The sequence below is a fragment of the Emydura macquarii genome, unplaced genomic scaffold (assembly GCF_026122565.2).
Source record: "Emydura macquarii macquarii isolate MOO-44397 ecotype Brisbane River unplaced genomic scaffold, CSIRO-AGI_Emac_v2 contig_629, whole genome shotgun sequence".
Taxonomy (NCBI): Eukaryota; Metazoa; Chordata; order Testudines; family Chelidae; genus Emydura; species Emydura macquarii.
The window spans coordinates 3,431,472-3,452,946 of NW_027130766.1; the positions used below are offsets into that span (position 1 = coordinate 3,431,472).

Below are 21,475 nucleotides of genomic sequence, written 5' to 3' on the forward strand. Positions count from 1 at the left end.
CAATCTCTCCCATTTTCATTAACGTACGTCGTAATCAAAGCGCACCTTCTCGTGAATTGCATGTTGGCTGTAAAGGCAAAGTGTGGGTTAGAATGGAAACAGCCCTTCTTAAACCAGCTGCTTTAAAGGACACGTGTTAGCGTGCACCACGCTGATCTCCGCAGATACGGGTAAGGGAGGCCCCTCTTGTATTGGTGGGTGTCTGAGGTCAGGGCAGCTATTCATCTCCTGGATACTGGCTGCCCGGTTGTAGCCCCTTAGCGTTGATGTCTCACTTCACGCTCGGCTGGGATAACCCTGCAATACATAGATTCTCACAGTAAATAATTTGCAGGCCGCTTTTCAAGGCACAAGAAGTTGAAAGGTGCAACCCCCACCGAGGGAGGGGGATTGGTTAGGGTGGTCCGAGGAGGAACGGGATCAAACCGAGCAAAGGAAAACGTGGGCCGAACGAACGTCAGGAAGAAATGCCTCGGTGAGATCTCTGTGACCCAGACCGATTCCCCAGGGAGCCGCGTTACATGGGTCATTTCCCCTTTTGGATCTGACTTCTGCAGGCTGGGGGAACATTAGAAAGAAACCTTCCAGGCTCCCAGCTGCCTTTTCTACTGGGCCTCTCGGCGGCCCCCTTCACCTCCGTCCCTGGGAGCCTCGACTCCGCACCCTCTCTCTAGCCAGCTTCCTGTTTCTTCCAGCAGGCGGGTTTGGTGATTGCCCCGGTGTGCCGGCTGGCAATGCAGTAACCACAGAGCAACAGGGCTGGCACTTAGACGGTCTTAGTGGGGAGAGGGGGATTTATCTGTGCACAGGGGAGCTGGCTCATGCCTCCCCTATTCCGAAGGTGGTAGGGGCTGGTCCTGGTTGCTCTAACGGGTGTTGCTGTTTCCAAGGGCTCCAGGGAGATTTGCGGGGGTCGCAGAGTTGCCGGGTTATGAGGCTGCCATGGTTGCCTGCTCCTCTGGGTCACACACTCCAGAACTGCCCCTGCAACCGGGCATCCTCCAGCTGGCTCTGCTCCAGACGTAGGGGCTCCCTGCACTGGGAGGCGTTCAGTGGGTGGGGAGGGGAGGCAGCTGCCCGTCCTGCCGCCCCACCGCGCCAGCCCAGCTGGTGTCAAAGGGTCATAACACAGGGATGACTAGAGCGTGCTGTGTCTTCAGCCATAATTGCAGTAGCTTTCCAAGGGGCGTGACCTGCCTCCGTTCATCTTGGCAGGGTCCTGGGTGGCATTAGTCATCTCCCTCCCTGGAGGATCCCACTGGGTTGTGGCAGCTTTAACAGCCACCTGAATTCTGCCTGTGTGAGGGTCTGAATCTGCACCTTCCTGTGGCTGCCTGGGCCATGCCAACCAGGGTCACTTGACCCTGTGCCCATTTCCACCTCCTGTGTAACTCTGCTTGCATCCACTTTGCATTGCGACAACTGTGCCCCTCCTCCGCTACTGCAGATCTCTTCTGGATCTACTTTGGCAGAAGCCCTGAGCCCTTCCGAGCCCATGGAAGTTTTGTATCCAGGGCTTTCCAGTGCCCCATAGCACTTTTTGATTTGGGAAAGGCTACCCTGTATTTGCCAGTCTGCAGTGCAGAGAGAAATCAGAACCTCCCTTAGAAAGAGAACACTCTTGCAAGCGGTCGTCTGGTAAACTCAATAGCTCTTGCATTATTGCTTCAAAGAAGCAGCCCTCGGTACTTGGGTAGCAATAGCGATCAGCGTGTGTGCTGTTGCTGTAGCTTTCAAAAAAAGCAAACCCTCTGGCTCTCGCAGAGAGAGAAATTTCTACCTGAGCTGGGAAGTTTGACCTTTAGAAGGTGATGGAAGTAGAGCTGGTGATCACCCTACTCACCCAGTCCAGTCTGGCTGCGTTACAGTGGAGGATTTCCTGCTGAAATCTGTAGTCTCTGCGTGCCGCATTGCTGCAGTAAAGGTGATGCTGGTTGCAAGCTGCATCTGGCCAAGTCTGGGTGCTGTGGTGGTGGGGTCCCGTTTGTGTCTGCCTGTAGCGGCGTTGGGTTAAAGGGCTGGCACTCCGCGAGAGATCAGTCAAAGCGTCCATGCAGAGCGGCACATCCTCCAGCCTCAAGGGAGGGCCAGCTGGCTGTGATTTGGTTTCGATCCTTTTGTTTTCTTCCTTGCTCAGACTGTTGGTCCCAGGAGGACATGTTGACCCTGCTGGAGTGCATGAAAGGCAACTTGCCCTCCAACGACGGCAGCAAATTCAAAACCACCGAGTCCCATCTGGACTGGGACAAAGTGGCCTTCAAGGACTTCTCTGGCGAGATGTGCAAGATAAAGTGGATGGAGATCTCCACCGAGGTAAGCGCCGCTTCTCTCCGGAAGCTCAGTGCCATAGAGCCATCGCTTTGTGTAGCGCAGAGGAGTGACTTAGCGGTCTGATCGGGGGCATGGGAGCCAGGAACTCCTGAGTCACCTTCCTCCTCCCCCAAGGTCTGATTAGCAGGTCACAAGGCTGGGTTTTTCAATCCTTTGTGTTAACTTTCTCGCCGGCTCTGGCTTAGCCAGTGGCTCACTGTGGGCGAGTCCCTTTCCCCAACCTTTGCCCCGTCTGCATGGTGGGGATAACACTGATCTTGGAAGGGCTCAAATAATGGTTGCAGTGCAGCACAGCATGATCGTTTGTGCTCGGTGCTGTACAGAACGCAAAGCCGAGTTCCTGCCCCCTCCCCTTCCCGGTGGCTTGTGATCTATCGCCGTGACGAGGTTTGATCTGTCCTTGGAACCGATCGTGGTTTGTTCTTGTAGGTGAGGAAATTCCGGACCCTGACAGAACTGATCATGGATGCTGAGGAACATGTAAAGAATCCTTACAAGGGCAAAAAGCTCAAGGTAGGTAATAGATGGGGCTGGGGCCAACAAATGGGGTCCCTGTCCAGGCTGGGGGATCTCTGCAGAACAGCCTTAACCATCCTTTGGAGGAGGGGGAGCTGTCTGCTGTCTTGGCATCCAGTAAAATGTATCCCAGTCAAGTCTCCCATGTGTGATATTCTCTGGCAGGGGAAATAGACTAGCTGGTCGAATGGGCCGTTCCCAGGGCTAGCTCCGTGGGGAAACCTTTGCTTCATTGTGACCGATAACAATATTCCCGAGGCTGTGGAGGGTGAGTTAGTTAGAGTTTGTGAAGCCGAGGGGAGGTGGAAAGCTCTGGGTAATAGCCACGTGTGGTGACCATCTGAGCTATGTACATTGTGTTGTACATACGGGTGTGGTGTTGTTAGCCTGGGTCTAAGTTTAGAGCAGGGGACTGGCAGTGTGATCTAGTGGCTACAGCACGAAACGGGAGTCAGAACGCCCGGGTTCTAATCCCGGCTCTGCCGTTGACCCTCGGCAGGAGACACGTCACTTCCTCATTTTGTGCCTCAGTTTCCTTTCCCCCATCTTTAAAATGGTGAGAGTACCCATCCCACAAAAGGGACTGTGAGGCCTAATTAGTGTGAATAAATTGCTCTGGAGAGCCCCTTGTGGCCTACATCAATCGAAATGATTGTTATTTATCTATCTACGGTGCTTGTATGGCTTCCACTACCGTAGCGTCTGAGCCTGCAGTGTACATATCCTCACAGCCCCCGGGAGGCAGGGCAATGCTGTTATCCCCCCGTCTTACAGAGGGGAACTGAAGCATAGACCGGCTCAGTGATTTGTCCCAAGTCACACAAGGTGTTTGTGGCAGAACAGGGAATTGAACCGGCTCTCCCAAGACCCAGGCTGGTGCCCGAACCGTTGAGCCATTATGGGGACCTGGGGTATATAGGGATGTCATTTTTTAATTGTCCTCTTGCCCTCAGAAACACCCCGATTTCCCCAAGAAGCCCCTGACACCCTACTTCCGCTTCTTCATGGAGAAGCGAGCCAAATATGCCAAGTTGCACCCCGAAATGAGCAACCTGGACCTGACCAAAATCCTGTCCAAGAAATACAAGGAGCTCCCCGAAAAGAAAAAGGTACGTGGAACCTATGGGATGTGGCATTTGGGAGCGTCTCTCTCTCTCTCTTTCTCTCTCTTCATGCACGCACCTGCAGGTACACAGCCACGTGACTCGGGCTCTGATCCTCTGCTCCCGGCAGCCAGGTCCCCTTGTAGTCACTGGTGGGGGCTGGCCAGGCTCTGTAGTCTGCCTGTGCTGGATCAGGGTTCAGATGGGCAACAAGCCCTTCGAACAGGGCACGTGTAGGGAGGCAGCGTGACCTAATGGGCAGATTACCGACCTGGGACTCAGGAGCCCTGGGTTCTATTCCTGACTCAGCCACTGGCCTGTTGGGTGACCTCGAGCAAGTCACATCAGGGTGCTGTGCCTCAGTGTCCCTCTGTGTGCAGTGGTGAGAATGACACTGAGCTCCTTTGTAAAGTGCTTTGAGATCAGCTGATGTAAAGCACTGCAAAAAGAGTTAGGGACTGTTGTTATTTCCTTACATATTTAAGCCTGCTGCACGGCTGAGTCCCTTCTTTTCCCTTTCCTAGAGTCTGGGATCTGTGGGGGTGGGGGGGAAGATGGACTAAGATGGTGGCATCCAGGCTCCACCCATAATTCCAGGGCAGGTTTTTCCACTGAAATGGACGACAGCGAAAGCGGTTACAATGTTGATGGGTCCTCGTTAGGCTTCAGGGTGAACGGCGCACTGAGATACATGTGGGCTGGTCACGTTGTCAGAGCTCTGGGTCCCGGCTGCCCATCTGTGCGCTCAGCGACACAGCCCTGCTCTCGGTCCCCTCGGGAAGGCTTTCCTTGCCGTCGGAAGAGGTTAGGGACTGAACCGTTGAAGTGACCGTTTGCCGTGTTGGATCCACGTGAGAGGCCGGCCCTGGTGCAGTGCATCCCATGGCCACGAGCCAGCAGCCGCCCATCCAGCTGTGTTGGCTGTTCCGTTGGAGTGGATGCTTAGTGGCAGATCTAACAATGAGAGCCCACGTGGGGCCCTGAAAGTACATTTCCCCCTCCCCCCCCCCCCACATACGCACTGGCAGGGTGCATTGATCCTTAGCTGCACGTGCCATCCGCTGTGTGTTTAAGCCCTAACCTGTCGCCCCAGCACCAAACTGCATGTCGATGTGGCGCGTGACAGCGATAAACGTCCCCTCCGACCGCCTGGTCCTTCCGGCATGAAGCCACGCCGTGAGCCACTTTGCTGTAGACAGCGGCTAGGCTGAGATCTCCCCGTAGCTGGCCAGAGGTTCAGACACACGGGGTCCCTTGGGATGAATGGGAATCGTGCCTCTCTGACCCGGCTAGGCAGCTTTGAAAAATCTCAGCCCCACGCTGCCATTTCAGGGCCCGATCCTGCAGGGATCTGTGCGCCCTCGACTCCCACTGACCCCAGTGGAAGACATGGGTGCTCAGCACCTGGCAGGGTCAAACTCTTCATCTCAAAGGGTGGCAGAGATGACTGGGTGCCAGCCTCTCAGCTTTCCAGGGGCCTCCCCTTCCTCTGCTGGCCAGTTGAACGTACGACTCCCCTGCCCTGTTAATGCCCTGGCTCCTTTGTCCCTCCCAGATGAAATACATCCAGGACTTCCAGCAGGAGAAACAGGAGTTTGAGCGGAGTCTGGCAAGATTCAGGTAAGACACCGTCTGTCTGCGTCTCACGGGACAGCCTCTGGCTGCGCTTGTCACGACTAATGGGGCATGATGACCGGTGGCTTGTAAAACACATGGCGGGTGGAGCCCTCTGCGGGTGGGGTGAGGGGGGAATAGGAGGAACAAGACGGAAAAAGCAAAGGAAAAGAAAGGCTGAATCTGAGTGGTTTCCTGGCTGTTTGACTCACTATCCCATTGGCTCTCAAGCTGGGGGTGCTGAGGGGGTGCAGAATGAGACCCGGGCTGGAGCAGGTGGGTCTGTAGAAGGCTCTTTCTCTGACGAAGCAGCCGTGGAGTGAAGACGCTGGGGAACCACCCAGGAGAACGGTGGGAGCCCAGTTGATGGGGGTCCTTAAATACATTAAGGGATCCCGCAGCGTCCCCCTGCTGCGGTATGGACCCGATCTCTTCCATCGCCAGTTCCTACGATCCCCTGACTCCTTTCTCGGGCCCTCTCCCTTTTCCGAAGCCACTAGGGCCGTGATCCTCAAAGGGGTTCAGGCCTTTAACATTCATTAAAATCAGTGGGCATGAGAACCCTAAATATCTTTGAGGTTCCAGGCCAAGGTGTCTAGCCCGCTTAGGTTCAAGGCCAAGGTGCCCCGGGATGGGTCCCGGTTGACCAGAGTGTCATGGTCTGGCTCTTCCTTCCGCTGCCTCTGACGCTGCCCCCTTCTTGTCCCCGCTGCGTGAAGGGAAGACCACCCAGATCTTATCCAGAACGCCAAGAAGTCGGACGTCCCCGAGAAACCCAAGACCCCCCAGCAGCTGTGGTACAATCACGAGAAGAAAATCTACCTGAAAGTGCGCCCTGATGTGAGTTCCTCATGGAGACGTAGCCCGTGTGCGTGTGTGTGAACACGGGAGTTGTCTGTATGTCATGGGAGGGGAGGAGAGAAGCCTGGGGAGGGGGAACCAGAAGGTAAAGGCACCATGCAGAAGTCCTGTGCTCTCTGGATGGAGGTAAGGAAGAGGCGCCGTGTGTCTGGGAGGAGGATCTGGTGCCTCAGAGGAAGGGCAGAGCATTGGTTTCATTGAGACCAGGGAAGGACCAGGTGCATACGGGAAGATGGCGCAGGAGGAGATCCAGGATTGCCGTGTTTCCCAGGGCCAGACCCCTTGCAGGAACCAGAGCAGAAAGATTCCCAGCGCAAAGGCGACTCCCTCCCACATCCCTGCGAGCCCGGCTCGCTGCCCTGCCGTCCCCGACGGGATCTGGCAGGAGAGAGGGCCGGGCGGGGCCCGCGTTTTACCCCTGTGCCCCTCACCTCTGGCTTTGGGTTTTCAGGCCACCACGAAGGAGGTGAAGGACGCGCTGGGCAAGCAGTGGTCTCAACTCTCCGACAAAAAGAGGCTGAAATGGATTCATAAGGCCCTGGAACAGCGAAAGGAGTACGAGGTAGGGAACGGTCACCAGTTCCCCTCCGTCCTCTCCCCGGCCTGACGGGCGCCACCTCCCGGCCACCAGCCGAGGGGCGTTCCGGGAGCCGGCCAGCCCCTCTCTGTAACCAGCCTGAGGGCTTGCTGTTGAGAGACGCAGGCGCCCCGCTCTTTGCACTCATTGTGGGGTTAGCCCACAGCCCAGCTAGCTCAGAGCCTCGCACTGCACAGCTTGGGGTCTAGGGCCTCTTGAAAGGGGGGGGGTCCATGGACGAGCCGTCTCCGGCATAGGGAGATTACTGGCTTCTCTCCTCCTCCTCCTCCTCCCCCCCCCCCATGCTGGAGGGTGTCGGCTCGGCCCCCTTAACCTGCCGGCTGCTTTGCCGTCCGCAGGAGATCATGCGGGATTACATCCAGAAGCATCCGGAGATGAACCTCAGCGAGGAGGGCATGACGCGCTCCACCCTCACCAAGGCGGAACGGCAACTCAAGGACAAGTTCGACGGGCGACCCACCAAGCCGCCTCCGTAAGTCCCTGGCGATTTGCGGGGAGGGAGTGGGGCTGATGCTGCTTTTTTTTCTTCAGGTGGGGGGAGAGATCTGGGGCTTTCCGTTCCTTCCCCCTGTGGAGCCAGGGAAACCAGGACTGGAGGAAGGCAATCTGGGGCCCTAGACACACCATGACAAGGGACCTCTCCTGGCCCTGTACTCATGGGCCCCACCCTCTATGGCTTCCCCCCACTGGGCCCTTCCTTACTCCAGCAGCCAGGTGTATGCCTGGGGGGGCGGACGGGCCCCCTGTGCTCTCCTCCTGCTACCACAGAGCCCTCTGCTGAGCGGACATTGGCAGCGTGCTCCGGGGCAGAGGAGTTAACACCCCATTGAGCGCCTCCTCCGAGCTCTCTGCAGACGCAGGCTGATGTTGCGCTTGGATCACGGTTTCAAGCTTTTCTTCGCGACCATGGGGACTGGGCTCACGTTTTATTGTTTTAAACGAGCGTTCGGTTTGTGCTTCACTTTTAGATCGACCTCACTATCACTCGGGGGTGTGAAAAAAGCCCCTGGGCGCCATAGTTAGGTCGACCTGACCCCTGGTATCGATTCAGCTAGGCGTACAAAAGAATTCTTCCCTCGCCCTAGCTACCGTCCTGCAGGGAGGTGGATTAACTGCAGCGGACAGAAAATCAAGTAGGAAGCATCTATGCTATGGCACTAGGATGGCAGAGCTGTGGTGCTCCAGCTGTGCCACTGTTGTGCCTGTAGTGTAGACGGGCCTTCGGATTCTGAGGGAATCATGTGACTCTCTTGGGCCTGTAGTGCTGATGTCTTCATCTGGCTTTAAATGACACCGGTTTCCCAGCCTCCAGCCTGTCCAAGTGCGGTTGGCTCTGGCTGCTCCAGGTTTTGGAAAACAATATAGCTGGGATGGTACCCAGAAATAGCTTCGCTTCTCTTTCACTGCACCACTGAGAGGCAGCCTCCTCTGGAGTGGAGCCCGGCACTGTTTAACAGCGCACAGCAACGCTGCGTGGTAGTGTGGGAGAGGAGGTGAATCTGAGGAGGCAGGCTGTAGAGGGAACACCGTACGGGGATTGTGAATGGGCAGGAGCCTCATCTGAAAGCCGGGAGTGGGCGGGGAAGGCGTGGAGACAGCCTCCCACAGCGCATGGTTGCTTCACAGGAACAGCTACTCTCTGTACTGTGCGGAGTTGATGGCCAACATGAAGGACGTCCCCAGCACGGAGCGAATGGTGCTGTGCAGCCAGCAGTGGAAGCTGCTTTCCCAGAAGGAGAAAGATGCGTACCACAAAAAATGTGATCAGGTGAGCAGGCCGGGGCGGCCGGAGCCTAGGTGGAGCTGAGTTTGGGGAAGGGGAGGAGGAGAGAACAGCTGGTTTCTGCAGCTGTATTTGCAGTTCGAGGGGAAGCGTGCAAACATCGATCTGGGTTTGAGCCCCATCCACCATGGGCACCAGAGATGCTGGAACTAGGGATGCTGGCGATGTTGCTGCACCTCCTGGCTTGATGCGGTTTGCATCATATGGAGGGTTTGCACTTTGCTCTCAGCGCCCCTGCGATACAAATTTATTCCAGCGCCCCGATGGGCCCGGCTCTCCTAAACAGAGAGTGTCTGCAGAAATGAGCGCAAGGAGAGAATCCGGGGTTCTGCCTGTGACTCCAGGCAAGTCACTTGCCCTCTCTGTGCCTCCGTAAAGCAGGGTTAATGAAGGCAGGAGTCATTAATTAGGTGGTGAGTGCTTAGCGATCCTCCAGCTGGGAGAGGTTGTTAGAAGCTCGGAGCGTTGCCTGTGGGCGAGGTGGGTGCCAGAAGCGCGGGGCGATGGGATCTGCTCGCTCGCTAGCAGTCAAGCTGTGCTGTGAGGAGCTAGCTCCAATGCCAATGCAAAGATCCCCCGTGATTTTGATGGGCGTTAGATTGGTGCGCGGGGACGGAGCTGACGTCTCTTAGTAACCGACTCTCTCTCTCTCTCTCCTGCTGCTGCTGTTTTTTTCCACCAGAGAAAGAAAGATTATGAAATTGAACTCCTTCGCTTCCTGGAGGTGGGTGCCGCCCGGGGCAGGCAGTGTGGGGGCGGCTCAGTTCATTGTGTGAGGGGGCTCCGGTCCCAGCCAGCCTTCCCCTGGCATTTCATGACGTTGCTCGTCTGTTCTGTTTTGCGTGGGCAACTGAGCGTGTTGCAAAATCGGGGTAGCGGGAGGGAGTGTTTTGTGGGGAGGAGATCCTGCATTCCTTTGCGGGCCAGTCGAGGTGCAGGGCCTGCTAACGGGGCGTGCACGGCACACGATATGCCCAGCCCACGGCTGGTATCACTGTCATTCGCCAGGTGTCTCCTTTCACTTCGGTGGCGGTAAATCAGACGTCCCACCTCCATCACCGCAGGATCCGAGCACCTACCTTGATTAACAGCTGGCACGTTAGGGGAAGGGTGGGGTGGGCAGTGGAGGGTTTGTTTTGGTAGGGTTTTGTTTTGGTACATGTCCAGGCTGCTCGGAGAAGCATGCCTGGCCCTGGAAGCAGAGCGTGGGATGTTAGGGATGGCCAATCCATTCCAGTCTCTGACCGGCTCCAAGGAAGGCTCTCTTCCACGGAGTTTAGTGGAGTCAGAGGAGCTGTTCCGATGTAAATGAGTGTGAGCGAACAGAGAAGCCGTCTGTGTGTGTAAGAGATCTCTCCCCTCCCTGCCCCCCAGGCTTCCACCATTTTCACAGCGGGTGGGGACTCAGCCTTCAGACAGCTGGCTGGGGCGTGGTGGGGTCAGGGCAGGACCTTATTTTGGATGTCTGGGAGCTGCTAGTACCCATGTTGTGTCTGGATGGGCAGGATGACTCCATCAGAGCTTTTGTTTGCAAAAACCAACAGGGCTGTTTACCCCCACCCCCTAGTATAACATTTCCTCTCTCTGGGGAAGGAGTCTGGGGAGAGAAGGTCCCTCTGTGTCTGAGTAGCTGGGGGCTGGTGTCTGACCACGCTGCGGGAGAGACCCAGCAGCCCGGAGCGCTGTGCTTGGGATGGGTCCATTTTGCCTCCTGGTGTTTTCATCCTGTCTCCGTGCATTCTTGCTAGTTTAAAACCTGGTGCTCTAGGAAGATGCCAATGCATTTGGAAAATGATACCGATATCACTAAACATTTCAGGTGGGGGTGTCCTTTTCCTCCTCCCTCCCTCCCTGGAGTTATAAAAAGGAAGCGTGGTCTAGTGGCTAAATCATGGGCCTGGGAGTCAGGACTCCTGGGAGCTGTTCGTGTCTGTGCCACAGATTCGCTGGGCATCCTTGGGCAAGTCACTTCCTCTCTGTATCCCCATTTCCCCAGCTCTAAAATGGGTTTATAATACTGTAATGAACTGGTTCATGCATATGTGCCCCACTGCCTTCTAGTGGATGTGACTGGAAATGCCCCATTGTGTCATAGGCCCAGTACAGCTAATGGAGATTCTCTATCAGGTAGATTTTGGAGCAGGCGAATCCAAGGCCCATGTGGTTTGAGCTCCTCAGATGGAAGGCGTGAGTGGGACCAAAGCAGCGGCGTTGTTATTATTCCATTCCCTTTTTGCTGGATTGTCCCTCCTTTTAAAACTTGCTTGTGGTGCTTTGGCGCTCTCTGACCCCCTCCTTCACTTGCACTGCAGAGCCTGCCCGAGGAGGAACAGCAGAGGGTGCTGGGGGAAGAGAAGATGCTGGGAGCGAACAAGAAAGGTGCCACCAGCCCTGCTTCCAAAAAGTCATCGCCAGAGACTGGCAAGGTGAGGGCTGGCTTTGGCCAGGCAGGTCATGCTGCAGGGGGGTGTGTGTGTGTGTGTGCGCGTGTGTGTGTGTGTGTGTATGTGTGTGTGTGTGTGTTGTGTGTTGTGAAAGGAGAGGGCCAGAGCCAGTTACTTCTAAACCAGCTTCAAGACTCCTTGATGGTAGTTGTTGAGCCAGCAGGGAAAAAAATAAACCAATAAAATAAAGAACATAAAGAAATTCAGATTTTTTTGGGGCTCGTCTATAACTATTTAAAGCTGCTGCGGTATTTTTTTGTGCCCTTTTTTTTTTCTTTTCCATATTTATATATAATTTTTTTTTTTTTTAAAAACTCAACTCCACACCAAGTCCCTTTGTGCTCTTCAACAGGCAGGTTCTGAGAAACCCAAACGGCCCATTTCCGCTATGTTTATCTTATCGGAGGAGAAGCGAAAGCAGCTGCAGGAAGAACGACCTGAACTTTCCGAGAGCGAACTGACCCGGCTGCTGGCGCGGATGTGGAACGACCTTTCAGAGAAGAAAAAGGTTGTTAAGTCGATGACGCACGCTCGCTAAACACCTCGTTTTACAAAACGGCACCTCTCGCTAATTTGCCCCAGAGGATGCCGGTAGCATCCATCCCCTCTACGGGGCGCCAGCAGTTCAGTCACTGGTCACCCTACCGTGATTTTCTCCAGTTGGAAAATTGAGGCTCCCGGGCGGGATGGCACTGTGGTGTGTTTGAATGTGGCACAAACAAATGAGGCCCAGAAGCCGCCTCGATCCTCGCCTCTCTCGGTAGCGCCTTTGGTGCCATGCATCCCAGGACCCTCTCCCTGGAATTAAACACTGGCCATAAACAAGCAGCTCAGATAGATTGGAACTTGTCGGACTCAACCCGGAGAGTTCTTGAGCCTGGATTTGAAAGCCTGGCAGGGGACGGTGGGAGTCCTGGCCCAGCTGGCCCCCAGGGGTTTAGCTCACAGCCCAGGGTGTGTGTGGTGGAAGTTACGCTTCGGCTGGAAGGTTTCTGGGGGGTGTGTGTGTTGTTGTGGGTGGATGGATTTGTCCGTGCAGACTGGCGAGCGTGTGTGCAAGTGTGCTTTGGGGGGAGGGGTTGCTGTTCTGGTGCCTTGCACCACAAGGGGGAGAGGAGAAAAGGGGCAGGGATCTGTGGACCTGCACGTCTTCCCTCCCACCCCATGCTTAGAACATCCTCCACTGCCCGTCTCAAGCAGGCAGTTGCCGCCTCTCAGCTGCCCGGGCAGCCTTGGGAAGTGATGGAGGCTGGAGTGCAACCCGGATCTAGTAACGCAGACACGAAAGAGCATCTGCTCCCCTTCTCTTCTCAGCGGGGCGGGGGCGGGAGCACATGGGAGCCCAGCTCACGCGGGCCCAGGTTATTTCAGAGCTTGGTCCCCTGTTGACGGCAGGGGAGGGGAGCAGGGCCGGGCGATTGCCTTGGAGAAAGCTGGGTCTCAAACGCCACCCTTCTGTGTGTCCGCTCAGGCCAAGTACAAAGCCCGGGAGGCAGCCGTGAAGGCGCAGTCAGAGAAGAAGCACGGCTCGGACAAGGAGGAGCGTGCCAAGCTGCCGGAGTCGCCCAAGACGGCCGAGGAGATCTGGCAGCAGAGCGTCATCGGGGACTACCTGGCTCGCTTCAAGGTGAGGAGCTGGGGGGGGCGGGGAACTCCTACTTCCTCCCCCCACGCCCTGCTGGGGAAGGGATGGGGCATCCCCTGATTCCTGGCTCTGTCTTGGGGCATCCTGCTAGATCTGACCCTCTGGGGTAGGCCCGGACTGAGCAGAGGTGCAGCGTCTAGCTGCAGTGATTTGTAACCGGGATGGGGGCTTGGTAGCAAAGGGGGGGGGGGGAGAACCGGCACCGTGGTGCGGCCCCTGGAAATGTCAGTTGCCTGAGTCACCTGGTCTCGCCAAGGGGGTGTGGGGGGGTAAATAGCATCCATGGGTCACGGGGGGTGGGGGGAGGGGAGGGACCTGCCCGTGCTTGGTGGCAGAGTTGAGAGCAGCACCTGCAGTCTGGTGTGTGTTGCTGTGACGTGTGACCCGGGCGTTGCTGGGTCTCCTTGTGCCGCAGAACGACCGGGGCAAGGCGCTGAAGGCCATGGAAGCCACTTGGAACAACATGGAGAAGAAAGAGAAGCTGATGTGGATAAAGAAGGCGGCAGAGGATCAGAAGCGATACGAGGTGGGTCCCCCGTGCTCCCCGGGGCTCTGCTCCCAGCGCTCCACCCAGGCTGCGTCCTCCTTGGCACAGGGCGTGGTGGGACCCTCCTGGCCGTCAGCTGGGCCATGCAAAGCCATGCAAAGCGCTCCCAGCACCTCTGACCCCCTGCTGAACAGAGAGGCGGTGCTGTGGCTGGAGAAAGGGGAACGCGGCTTCCCAGGGGAGCTGAGAGGTACGGACGGGAATTCCTTTCCCTAGGCTGGGACGAGGGGGTGCTGCTTTCCAGGTAGCTCATCCCTCCGCCGATCCCCAAGTACTGACCCCCAGGTTGGTATCCACTCCCTGATCTCTGGCCCCCCTGCTGCACCGGGAGCAGTTTGCATTGCTAGGGAATCCGTTCCGCAGCCGGGGCCGTGGGCTTCTGGTGCTGCTAGTCCCACCTTGATACCCTGAGTCCCTGGGGGAGGCAGGTGGCTCCCGCATCTCGAGCAGGGGGTTGCCCCACTGGCTGGCCGGTTTGAGTGGGGGCGAGGCGGATGCTGACCGATAATTGGCCTCACCTCGTCCGTCTCTGTCCCACCTCCCCCCAGAGACAGCTGAGTGAGATGAGGGCCCCCCCGTGCTCTGCAAACTCCTCAAAGAAGATGAAATTCCAGGGAGAGCCGAAGAAACCCCCCATGTGAGTATTGGACCCTCCGGGGTGGGGGTGGGGGGGCAAACTCAGGCCAGGAATCCAGTGCTGGAGAGACTGGGCCCGGGGGGCAAAGCTGGGGCTCATCATGACCCTGGGCCTGTAGCTCATTGTCAGGGAAAGTCAAGTGCCAGGTAACAGAGAGGGGAGTGTTGTCTAATAGTTAGAGCAGGGAAAGACCCGGGGGGGGGAGAGGGGGGCCTTGGCTCTGTTCCTGGATCTGGGAGGAGAGTGTGGGCTCATGGTTCAGGCAGCAGAACAGGAGTTGGGACCCCTGGGTGCTAGTCCCACCTTTGGGAGGGGGCTGGATTTGGGTGATGAGAGCAGAAAGGCAGGACGCCTGGGTTCTGTTCCTGGCTCAGCTGTGGGGGGATAGGAAGGGGGTTTGGAGAGGGAAAGGGGGGGGGGGAGGGTCAGGATCCTTGGGCTCCGTTCCTGACGCCGACTTCCCGGCCTGGCTGCTCGTGGTGGCATTGGGGACGGGCCCTGGCTGGGTGCGGGGGGTGCCGGTTGCTCTCTGACCCTGCTCTGCCTCTCCCCAGGAACGGGTACCAGAAGTTCTCCCAGGAGCTGCTGTCGAACGGGGAGCTGAACCACCTGCCGCTGAAGGAGCGCATGGTGGAGATCGGCAGCCGCTGGCAGCGCATCTCCCAAGGCCAGAAGGACTATTACAAGAAGATGGCGGAGGAGCAGCAGAAGCAGTACAAGATGCACCTGGAAATCTGGCTGAAGGTGAGTTTGGCGGGGGCGGGGGGGGGAACACAGCTCCGACGCCACCCAGAGCATCCCCGGCCCACCCCCCCCTCCTGGGCGGTCCAGCCCTCCTGCTTTTGGGGTGCACGGCCTTGAGGCATCCCTCCCCCATTGTCCCCCGCTGACCCTTCCCCCTCTCCGTCTCCAGCTGCTTTGGGATTTGCTTCACCCCTGGGAACTCGGGGCTCAGGTGTGCCTGGTTTGGCTTCTCTTTGTACCTTGAGCACCTAGGCCACCCCCCCGGCCACAGGATGTCTGTCGGTGGCTGTGGCAGATGCTGCCCCTTGGGTCCCCCCTCTGGCCCAGCGTAAAGCAGATCTCCAGGTCCAGCTGTAACGCCCCTGCTCCCTGTGGGACTTTCCCAGCAAAAGAAGCTAAAGAAATTCCCCCTCGGGACAGAGGCGGGCGCTGCTGTGGCGCTCCACTGGCATGGGGCGGGTGTCGCTTTCCACCCATGTCCGTCCGTCGTCGTCCGTCCGTCGTGTCTCCCCCCCCAGCCATAGCTCCCCCTCCTGGAGCCGGGAACGCCCCCGCCGTCGCGGGGCTCTGCCCCCTTTGCCTGTCTCCGGGTGGTGATTTCCGTCTCCTGTCTCTGCAGAGCCTGTCGCCCCAAGAGCGAGCTGCCTACAAAGAGCACACCTCAAATGTAAGTCTCCCCCCGGGCGGCGGGGGGTGAGCCGGGGGAGGGAAGCGCCGGGCTGGCTGCATTCCTTGCTCAGCGGTTCGGAGATGATCGGGTGGGGGGGTGGGGTCCAGGGTCGGCCCCTCCGTCCTCAACGATGGGTTAAAACGCCTGAGCTTGAGGGAACAAAGTCGGCGTCATGTTCCAGTGGCACCTCGAGGCCTTAACCAAGCTGGGGGGCCCCGCAGTGCTAGGTGCTGCACGTACGCCTTGTCAGGGAGCCTCCCTGCCCCCAAAGAGCGTCCCGTCTACACAGACGGAGGGGAGATGGCGGGAGGGGAAACGGCATCCACGGGGGGGAGACACTTGCCCAAGGTCATCCAGCAGGACAGTGGCAGAGCTGGGAGGAGGCCCCTGGCGCTGGCCTGGGTGGGGCGCCAAGCTGGCCCTTCATGACGAACGGGGGGTGCAGAAGCCTCTGAGGGGCAGCTGGACGGAGCCCAGGGGCAGCTGGGGGCAGGGCAGGGAGCTGTGGCTGACCAGGAGGAGCTCCCCCCCCCCCCCACATCCCGTGAGTCCGTCCTGCTGGGGCCAGCACCAGGCTGCGGGGTTGGAGTGGGCGAGGTGGGCGCCGTGCAGCGGGTAAATGTGGGGGATGGTGAGGGGGGGACAGTCCGGTGTGCGTCCTCCCTGCAGGTACAGTTACCCCCCCCCCCCCGGGCAGCTGGGGGGTGGTGCTGTCTGGTGGGAGCCAGGGACCCCCCCTGCCCTGCATGGGGGGTGGAGGCGGGGGGGAGACACAAATGCAGGCTTGGCTGCCGGAGATCCACAGTAGGCCTCCGGGACTAGAAGTAACCAGGGGGCTTTGAGCCTGCAGTAAAGCCGGCCCCCACGCCAGGCGGGTAGCGGTGGGTTCTTTAAGATCTGGCCCCGTGGGAGGGACTGAGGAGCCTCCTGAGTTGCCCCCTTGACTCTTCTTCTTCCTCTCCCTCCTCCGCAGAAGCGTAAGAACATGGGAAAGGTGCGGGGGCCAAACCCCAAAATGAAGCCCGCCATGCAGATCAAGTCGGTAAGTGCCTCCGTGCTCCATCCTCCCCGGGAGCACTGCTCCCCCCTGGAGCCGCCCCACCCGGCCCGGCAAATCCCTGGCGCATCTCCCCCCCTCCCCGAGAGCAGCTCTCCAATGTGACGGGCCACGAGGAGGGGGGGTTGGTTCAAGAGCTGCTTGGAGAACGAGAGGGGGTTCCTGTGGAAATGTCAGGCTTTTAGCAAAAAAAACCAGCACGTTTCTTTTAGAAATGCCGCCGTGGTGCTGCCTGGGAATTCTAGTTCTTCTTCGAGTTGTGTTGCTCATGTCCATTCCGCTATAGGAGTGTGCGCTCCTCCATGCACGGCTACTGGGACGTTTTCCCCCTTAGCAGATCCTGTAGGGCTGGCTCCGGTGCCCGTTGGAGTCCCGTGCACATGCCACGGTGTATGAGGCGCTGCCGGCCTTACACCCCCTTGGTTCCTTCTTTCTGCCCGTGACGGTTTCTGGAACTGCCTGCGTTTGCATTGCAAGCGCTTCATTCCCCGTGTGTTAAACTTTAAACCGGATTTGTTGTGTTAGTTAGTTAGTTAGTTAGATTAATAACTGCTGTAGTAGTTAGGGACTTAGAGAGAGTCTAGCTCAGGCTTTACTGGGATCAGCTATGCTCCGGTGTCACGGCTTCAAGCCGCGTGCTTTCAGTGGGAGGCTTTCCCGCTGACTGACCCCCACTGCCTGAAGCATGGGGGGTGGCAGCCCTTTGTGAGAAGAGAGAGACTTTCAGACCCCTGGAAAATCCGCCTGAAAGCCTGGCTTATGGAGCCTCCGAGCCATCCCGCTTTGCCACGGTATCCAGCATGCCGCCAGTGCAGAGGGCACCGCCCTGACTCGACACCGCGAAGATGGAACATGGACACTCCCCCGCACCGTCGGAGCAGGCAGGGTGGAGCACCTACCGGCACCGTCGACTTTGGAGGCCGAAGGGTGGCAAGAGCCTTGGACTTGCACATGCCACCGCCACCCATGCCTCCGCGAGAGAGAAGGGGCTGGCGTTAAGGGGAAGCCCGTGTTGGGACCCCCTGAATGGCTCAGGAGATCCCTGATACGGGGAGGAAGATCTCCTGCAGACCGGTTTCCTAGTGTAGAGCAGGAACGCTCCCCTAGAAGTCATCCCAGGTCGCCGGACCGACCTGCATCGAGGCGGAGAGCGAAGTTGCCTGCCCGATTCCAGTCTCGGCCCCCCGGCACCAGGTGAGGTCCATCCCACCGCTCCGGCGACGAAGAGTTCGCCCGCAAGGACGCGGCGCCGATCCCGGTCACCGGAGACAGTCTCGGCACCGAGGAGGTCGTCCCTGCGCCGAGACAACGCTGAACCCGGAGGCTGGAGACGGACTCGGCACCGTGGAGTTCGCCCGGCACTGAGGCCGGGCAGAGTGGGTCGTCGGAGCGTGACTCCGCTCCGAGATGCGCAGAGTGCAAAAAGTCCTCGATGCAGAGATGATGCTCGGGTCAGCCCAGCTCGCCAGAGCATTGTCATACCCACGACGAACCTGGTAGTCGAGGGGGTCGTCGCCGAGGGGGTCGCTCTCTGGAGCGACAGTACCGCACAAAGAGGCGTTTGGGCAGCCCCAGCAGTGGTCTGTGAACGGTGCCTCAGTGTCCCCTTGGGGATGCAGTACCTGGGGGAGCAGCCATCAATGAAAGGAGCCAGAGCCCCAGGCGGATGGCCTCAGAGGCAATGGTCACCCCAATGGCTGTATGGGGGCCTAGGGGGTTTCCCCCGGGTGGGGACGGGACCACGATCCATCAACCCCTCAGGGATACAGTCAGTGCCTCTACTACAAGGAAAGGGCTGACATGCGCCCTCGGACGACGACTCGGCCCCACGGGCAGGGCTTGTGTGGGGACCGCCAGTCGGCGGGAAGAGGGGCTGCGGCCTGCATGGAGGCGAAGGAGCAAAAGGGGCGTCAGACAACCTTTAATATGCCACCCGAGGCCAGTAGCCATGCATGGAGGCATGCACACACCTATAGCGGATTGGACATGAGCAACACATCTCGAAGAACAGCAGTTACTGGTAAGGAACCTTGTTTTCAGGTGCCTCCTGCACCCTGTGCGGACTACATCTCCCAGCATGCACCATGGTACCCATGGCACAGGGAGGCCATGCATCATGGGAAATGTAGTCCAGCTGGGGAGCAGAGTGACACATGGCACCAGAGTGACACATGGCACCCAAACTACAGCTCCCATGAGGCACTGGGTAACCCCTGGGTTATTGCACCGATGGCCCTGACTCATTAGCCAAAGGCCCAGGTTTTCCTTGGCCCGTGTGGGGATTCCAGGGAGGGGCGAGGGCCACAAGGCCTGGCCAGATCCACCCATCACGTCCGTCTGACCCCCCCAGGAGTCCGAGGAGGAGGAGGAGGATGACGATGATGAGGAAGAGGAGGAAGAAGAGGAGGAGGAGGAGGACGATGAAGATGACAACGGGGACTCGTCCGAGGAAGGCGGGGACTCGTCAGAGTCGAGCAGCGAGGAGGAGAGCGAGGATGGGGATGAGGTGAGGCAGCCTGGCCCGCGTGGCGGGGGTACCTGCAGGATGCTGTGTCTGGCCCCACCCCGGTTCATCCCCTCTGATCCCGTTCACAACCCCCACGGCCGGTTGTGTTGTCTCAGTCCATCTGAGGATCACTGGGCCCAGGAACCCACAGCTGGTGTGCTGATGTCAGAGGGGCTGTGTCCCTTCGCAGCAGCTGGGGATCTGGCCTGGGGCGTACCCTGAGAGTGTAATGCAGCCGGCGCACGCAGCGCAGGGAATGGCAACCCAAGAACACAGTCTAGGGCAAGCCCCGGTGAGCAAGAAATGCCCAGGGCTGTGGCTGTTGCTCCCTATAATTCCTGATCCACAGTGGCGCCCAGGCATGGCAGCATGTCCCATGCCGTGGTCTTTCCCCAGAGACCATTTACAATCTCCCAGCTGTGTTCTCTGTTGAAGCTATCTGGCCTGATTCTGATCTCGGTCCCACCCGTGTAAATGTGGAGTCAGTCAGTGGCGTCACTCTGGATTCACACCAGCGTCCGTGAAGTCAGAATTTGGTCAGTGGTGCTTGTGCACGAGCTGGTTCCTATGCACCGCAGCAATACATCGCCCTTCCGTGTCTCCTTTACAAGTGGCTTGGAGACCACGTTAATCTATTAATCTTCAGCTCGCTGCTGCTGTTCCCCACTCCATAGATGGGGAAACGGGGGGGGGGGACACCGGGGAAATGGTTTACCAAAGGTCACAGAGCATTGCCAGGGGGTGTTGTGAAGACCAAAACGATAACGGGGGCAAAAGGGAATTAGATAGGTTCGTGGAGGACAGGTCTGTTAGCCAGGATGGGCAGGGACGCAAAGCCGTGCCCTGAGTGTCCCTGGCTTCTGTTTGCCAGAAGCTGGGAGTGGATGGACCACTCAACGATTGCCTGTTCCGTTTGCTCCCTCTAAAGCACCAAATTGGCTGCTGGCAGACGGCAAGATGCTGGGCTCGACGTCCGTATGGCCGTTCTTAGGTTCTCACGCGTCGTTGGCAGAGAGCAGGCTAGAACCCAGGAGTCGGAGCACAAAGTCCCCTGCTCTGCTCACTAGATCCCTTCCCAGGGCGGGGTATGAATCCCGGGGGTCTGAGCTGCCAGTTCTTTTAACCACCCTCCCTCCTGCAGTGTGAGAGCTCAGAGATCTGGTGGCCAGCGGCAACCCCGCGGAATCTAGCCCTGCGGCTTTTCCATTCGCCCTGCCTGAGTAACGGGCAGCCTGATGGCGACGAAACCTCGTTGGTTCTTCAGAGTGCCCGGGCCAGGTTTCAGTGTGAAACTTGCTTCAATCAGCCACTTAAAACCAGCCTTTAATGGGTGCGGCCAGCGGCCATCCCTCCTGCCTGCGCGAGGCTGTCTCCGCGCTGGGGCGGCGTGCCGGAAGTGGGACTGGTGATTCGGCCGGTGGGTGCTCTCTGGCTCAGAGCCTGCCCGGTGCTGTGTTGCTAGCGCTGCGGTCTTTTGGGTGGGACCGAAGCCACAAAGACCCTGCCTGTGCTGGCGGGAACCCCAACTCGGACGTAACTGCCCCGGGACCTGTGTTTCCCGCAGCCCTGCGCTTACCCAGCCCCTGCACCCAGCCCCATAACCCTCTCTCCGCCTTTCCCCCCCCAGAACGAGGAGGACGACGAAGAGGACGACGATGAGGAAGACGACGACAATGACACAGAGGGCAGCAGCAGCTCCTCTTCCTCCTCGGGCGATTCCTCCGACTCAGACTCCAACTGAAACGCCCCCAAGCGCCACCTTCTTGCCGTACTCTCAGTAATGCACCCCCACCCCGACCAGTAATAATCCCGGCTGGAGATCTGGGGTGATGGTTGTAGGGAGGGGGATGGGAAAATCACTGTGGCTAATTTTTTTCCCCCTCCCTCTTAAAGAATTTCACACTAATGGGGTGGGCAGCTGACAAGGCGTTGGGGGGGGGGGGGAGAAGGGGATATTCTATGTTGGTTTTCCCTGTAGAGTTTGTGCTCGATCTTTTATTTTATTTTTTTGGAGAGGGAGGGGATTTTCACATCTCAGTGCCCCCCCTCCTGCGTTCCCCGCTGCCCCCGCCTTCCCCTTCGACTTCCAGCTGCAGCCTCCGGACTTGATACAAAACCCCCCACAAAAATCCTTTTTAAAACAACAACAACAAAACCAGTGACAGAGATGCTCTGGCGAGAAGCGCAGAGCACTGTTCTGGAGTGCGAGCCAAGCGGCTAAGGACTCGGCCGTCGGGACGATCCTCCCCCTTTGCCTCTCTAGCTGGAGAAGGGGACAATCTTGTACAGTCTGAAGCTGCCCCCGGAGCTCCCGGAAGAGCAAAATCCCACTGCACTTAAGAGCTCCAGGAATGAACTTAACCCGCGGCATTTCCCTCGGGGGACGGGGGGAGAATTTTTGTGTGTGTGTGTGTGTGTG

General features: G+C 58.3%; 1 protein-coding gene across 6 annotated transcripts in view; it reads left to right on the forward strand.

Annotated features, from left to right (window-relative positions):
• UBTF (upstream binding transcription factor) overlaps window positions 1-21,475 on the forward strand; it is a 30,114-nt gene extending 8,639 nt beyond the window's left edge. For 3 of the 6 annotated variants that reach the window (XM_067541055.1, XM_067541057.1, XM_067541056.1), the window contains exons 3-21: window positions 2,138-2,313; window positions 2,761-2,844; window positions 3,801-3,956; window positions 5,506-5,570; window positions 6,284-6,404; window positions 6,877-6,987; window positions 7,362-7,495; window positions 8,650-8,791; window positions 9,489-9,530; window positions 11,119-11,232; window positions 11,603-11,758; window positions 12,722-12,877; window positions 13,311-13,421; window positions 13,991-14,079; window positions 14,634-14,823; window positions 15,443-15,490; window positions 16,467-16,535; window positions 18,901-19,056; window positions 20,684-21,475. In XM_067541055.1, coding sequence (XP_067397156.1) covers window positions 2,138-2,313; window positions 2,761-2,844; window positions 3,801-3,956; window positions 5,506-5,570; window positions 6,284-6,404; window positions 6,877-6,987; window positions 7,362-7,495; window positions 8,650-8,791; window positions 9,489-9,530; window positions 11,119-11,232; window positions 11,603-11,758; window positions 12,722-12,877; window positions 13,311-13,421; window positions 13,991-14,079; window positions 14,634-14,823; window positions 15,443-15,490; window positions 16,467-16,535; window positions 18,901-19,056; window positions 20,684-20,797 — 2,234 coding nt within the window. In that variant the 3' untranslated portion in view covers window positions 20,798-21,475. The remainder of the gene's footprint in view (window positions 1-2,137; window positions 2,314-2,760; window positions 2,845-3,800; window positions 3,957-5,505; window positions 5,571-6,283; window positions 6,405-6,876; window positions 6,988-7,361; window positions 7,496-8,649; window positions 8,792-9,488; window positions 9,531-11,118; window positions 11,233-11,602; window positions 11,759-12,721; window positions 12,878-13,310; window positions 13,422-13,990; window positions 14,080-14,633; window positions 14,824-15,442; window positions 15,491-16,466; window positions 16,536-18,900; window positions 19,057-20,683) is intronic. The other 3 variants (XM_067541060.1, XM_067541059.1, XM_067541058.1) reach the window with 3 other exon arrangements.